We start from the raw sequence: 3,561 nt of genomic DNA on the forward strand, positions 1-3,561 counted from the left end.
CAATCTACGTACTTTCACATCCTCCTCTCCTCTCTTGCAATCATTTTCTTCATCATTGGCACAAGCTTTCAATCATCACTCTTGATCCCTCTCTTTATCTCGAATCAATCCAAGGTAATTGTTTAATGATTGTTTGTTGTTAATCGTTGATTGATTGATTCATGCTAAAACCCTAGTTCTTCGTATGATGGTTCTGTGTAATGATAAATTCTGATTATTGTGAAATGTTTATGACTAGAAGTGTAATCAAATGATTGACAATGAGATGCTTGTAAGATAGAATGTTTGATTTGCTAATTAGATTACTGCAATGCAAATGTATGATATTAGGGTTCTTGATCATAACAGTTACATTGCCTGGGAATGATCGTAGAAACGTAACTGTTCCAATGAAGATTGAATGTTCGCATAATGATGTTAGTTAGGTCCGACCTTTTGAAACGTAATCCGACTTTTAAACGCTTATACATGGTCTGAACTTTAAAGGGGATCATAGTCCGAATTTTATGTTATGAGTATGGTCCGAATTTTTAATAGTGGAACAAGGTCCGAACTTTATGAGGCCATGTTGTCCGAATTTTATAAGTGTAAAGCATTGTCCGAACTTTATAATTGAGGTGTGATGTCCGAGTTTTGATTTCATATACCTTGTCCGAATTTTTGATGGTATAAGTGTTTGTCCGAATTTTGATTGTATAAGTGTTGTCCGGGTTTTGATTACATAAGTGTTTGTCCGACTTTTGTATTATAAAGGGGGTCCGACTTTTGTGTTATACAAGGAGGTCCGATTTTCTTTGTATGTTAAGGGGGTCCGAATTTTAATATCATCATAGGTCCAAACTCTTGCAAAGATATAAATGTCCGAACTTTTGAATGAGTTATAAAGAGGTCCGACTTTTAATGATGCCATGCATTGTCCGACTTTTATAAATGAGTATCAAAGTCTGAGTTTTGTGATTTATATGTGATTTCGTTGAATGACTGACACAGTAATTCCGTTAGCTGTTAAGTTAAGACTGTTAACTCGGTTAATTCTGATTTGACCCTGTTGTTTCCAATAGCTCCGTTACGAACGTTAACTATGTTAGATGTATTGATTCTGTTAAGCATGCTGACTAGGGTACATATCTATGCTGAGCATGCCATGTATGTTAAGAATGTCATCTCTATGTTAGGCATGACAAACATGATTAACTTTGTTAAGTATGACAACTTAGTAAGGGACTTGCATGTGATTTGGAACCTCGTATGGAATGATTAATTGTTTATGCATTGCATGATGTAACTGTCAAACACACTCGGTGATATTGAGTGCATGCAAAACCTTACAATCCTATACTGATTGAACATACGTGTATAAATATAGGACTTGACTGATTACTTGTGAACATACTTTAGCATACTGAGCAAACCACGGTGAGTTCACACTCTTTACCAAGGCATGGGATTCCCGGGGATTGGGAATGGGTTGAATAATGGAATTGAACGATATCTCGTACTTACACGATTACTAGACTATCTACCATGGTCCTCGGGTTAAGCAGGACACTTACATAAAACCTACGTAAACAAGTATATGCTACTGTCTTCCGGAGTCAGGAAGGACACTTACGTAAAACCTAAACTCACACATGCTACTGTCTTCCGGAGTCAGGAAGGACACTTACGTAAAACCTACGTAAACCCCATGCGTACCACTGTCCTCGGGTAAAGAAGGATACTTACGTAAAACCTACGTAAAGCTTGTACGTACTACTGTTCTCGGGTTAAGAAGAACACTTATGGTTACGGATAGTCTAGTGTATATGCAACTATGGGAAACCCCCACCAATAGAACATACTATCGGCCCAGTAGCGCCACACGTTACGAAAGGAACTTACTATAACAAACTTACTTAGTGTGAACTCGCTCAACTAGTTGTTGACTCTCTGTTGCATGCCTTGCAGGTCGTTAGGTATACATGGAGCTTGCACTGGGAGGCGCGGTCGTTGTGGACAAGGATCGTGAATGCTTGATTTAAACATTATGACTTTACATACTTTATTTATGATTGGGCTTTTACTCATACGCTTCCGCTAAACTTCGTTATTATACTTATCTTTTGGAACACCTTTCATATGGATTGGTTTGGTTAATCTACATTTACAATTACTATATACATTGTTCTATATGATTGGTGGCTTGATCCTGGTCAGTCACGCTCCCAAGCGGTGATACTCTGCAGGTGGATTTTGGGGGTGTGACACCCATGGTTGTCCATTCCCCTCTGCATCGTGTAGAGGCTCATGCAGCTCGTAGGGCTCGTCTCACCCTAAATGGCGAAACTTCTTCCTCACCCAATCCAACAGCACGAGCTGAGGCTCCTGCAGTTGTTCACGAATCCCCTAACAAGCAACGTATCAGAAACTTAGAAGCGGAACTACAAAGAACTTGTAACCAGGTGGAATATTTGCTAAGGTCTGATGAAAGGAAAGAAGATGAGATCAGATTCCTATGAGTGAACCTACACGAGGCTCTCTGGAGGATACATGATTTGGATGGCCGCGTACCACCACCACCAGCAACAACACCACTGGGAGAGCTAGAGCCGGAAGAAGAAGAGGACCCTGAGGAGGATCCTGAGGAATACCCAAAAGAGGAACCTGATGAGGCTGCCGACGATGACAACGATGACGACGACAATGACGATGACGACAATGGCGGCGACGACGACGACTTGGGCGATGGAGAAGTCGACGACTTGACTATCTTTTCTCATTTCATTTATTTCAGAAAAACTATGTTGACTTTTAAATTTTAATATTTGTTGAAATACGTTGTAAAGACAATTGCAATTTATTTTAATTGGATATTTTTATTTAGTTGTTTCATATGTTGTGTGAACTTGACGTGATTGATTGCCTTATTCTTGAAATTTACATAGTGAATGGATTAACCATGTCTTATATACTCATTCTTGTCTAATTAAAGGAAATCAGGAGCGGAAGAGGAAACGGTCGTGGCGGGCGTGGGGGTATCAATATGACCCAAACCCAACTAACGGCTCTCATCAATGACAGTGTCGCTGAAGCGTTGGCGGCATATCAGGCAGCTCAAGTTGGAGGTAAATCTATGATTATGGATAGCCCTAAGTATCAATTTCAATTCTTTTTCTCTTTTAGCCTTGTGTTCTTATTTGTGCTGAATTTCCGATTCAGGTCCACAAGTCCCACATGTTCAGCCGTCGGCATGCACCTTCAAATCATTCATGGGTTGCAAGCCAAGTCATTTCACTGGCACCGAGGGTGCCATCGGCCTTCTCCACTAGTTTGAAAAAGTGGAATCTACTTTTGTTATGTGCAACTGCCATGCTGAAAATAGGGTTAAATTCGCAGCAGGAGTTCTTGAAGATGTTGGGCTTTCCTGGTGGAACGCGCAAGTAGAAATACTCGGCCTAGAAGTTACGAATGCCACGCCTTGGAACACTTTCAATGACATGATGAAAGAAGAGTACTGTCATCGGGATGACATTCAGATGCTGGAAACCGAGTACTACAGCCTCAAAATGTCTGGCTCAGAAA

At 40.4% G+C, this 3,561-nt stretch overlaps 1 protein-coding gene across 1 annotated transcript; it reads left to right on the plus strand.

Annotated features, from left to right (window-relative positions):
- The first annotated feature begins 2,249 nt into the window (after positions 1 to 2,249).
- Positions 2,250 to 3,308, plus strand: LOC110929699 (histone deacetylase HDT1-like). Its single transcript, XM_022172879.1, has 4 exons — positions 2,250 to 2,458; positions 2,525 to 2,732; positions 2,972 to 3,104; positions 3,199 to 3,308. The coding sequence occupies exons 1-4, from the start codon at positions 2,250 to 2,252 to the stop codon at positions 3,306 to 3,308; spliced, it is 660 nt and encodes a 219-aa protein (XP_022028571.1).
- The last annotated feature ends 253 nt before the right edge of the window (positions 3,309 to 3,561 follow it).

This window comes from Helianthus annuus, chromosome 1 (genome assembly GCF_002127325.2).
Source record: "Helianthus annuus cultivar XRQ/B chromosome 1, HanXRQr2.0-SUNRISE, whole genome shotgun sequence".
Classification (NCBI taxonomy): Eukaryota; Viridiplantae; Streptophyta; class Magnoliopsida; order Asterales; family Asteraceae; genus Helianthus; species Helianthus annuus.

Excerpts from the sequence above, each read along its gene's own strand:
- LOC110929699 (XM_022172879.1), top strand. The coding sequence starts at position 2,250 with ATGGTTGTCCATTCCCCTCTGCATCGTGTAGAGGCTCATGCAGCTCGT. Across the intron at positions 2,459-2,524 it reads CAGGTGGAATATTTGCTAAG|GATACATGATTTGGATGGCC; the intron begins GTCTGATGAAAG and ends GGCTCTCTGGAG. Across the intron at positions 2,733-2,971 it reads ACGACTTGGGCGATGGAGAA|GAAATCAGGAGCGGAAGAGG; the intron begins GTCGACGACTTG and ends GTCTAATTAAAG.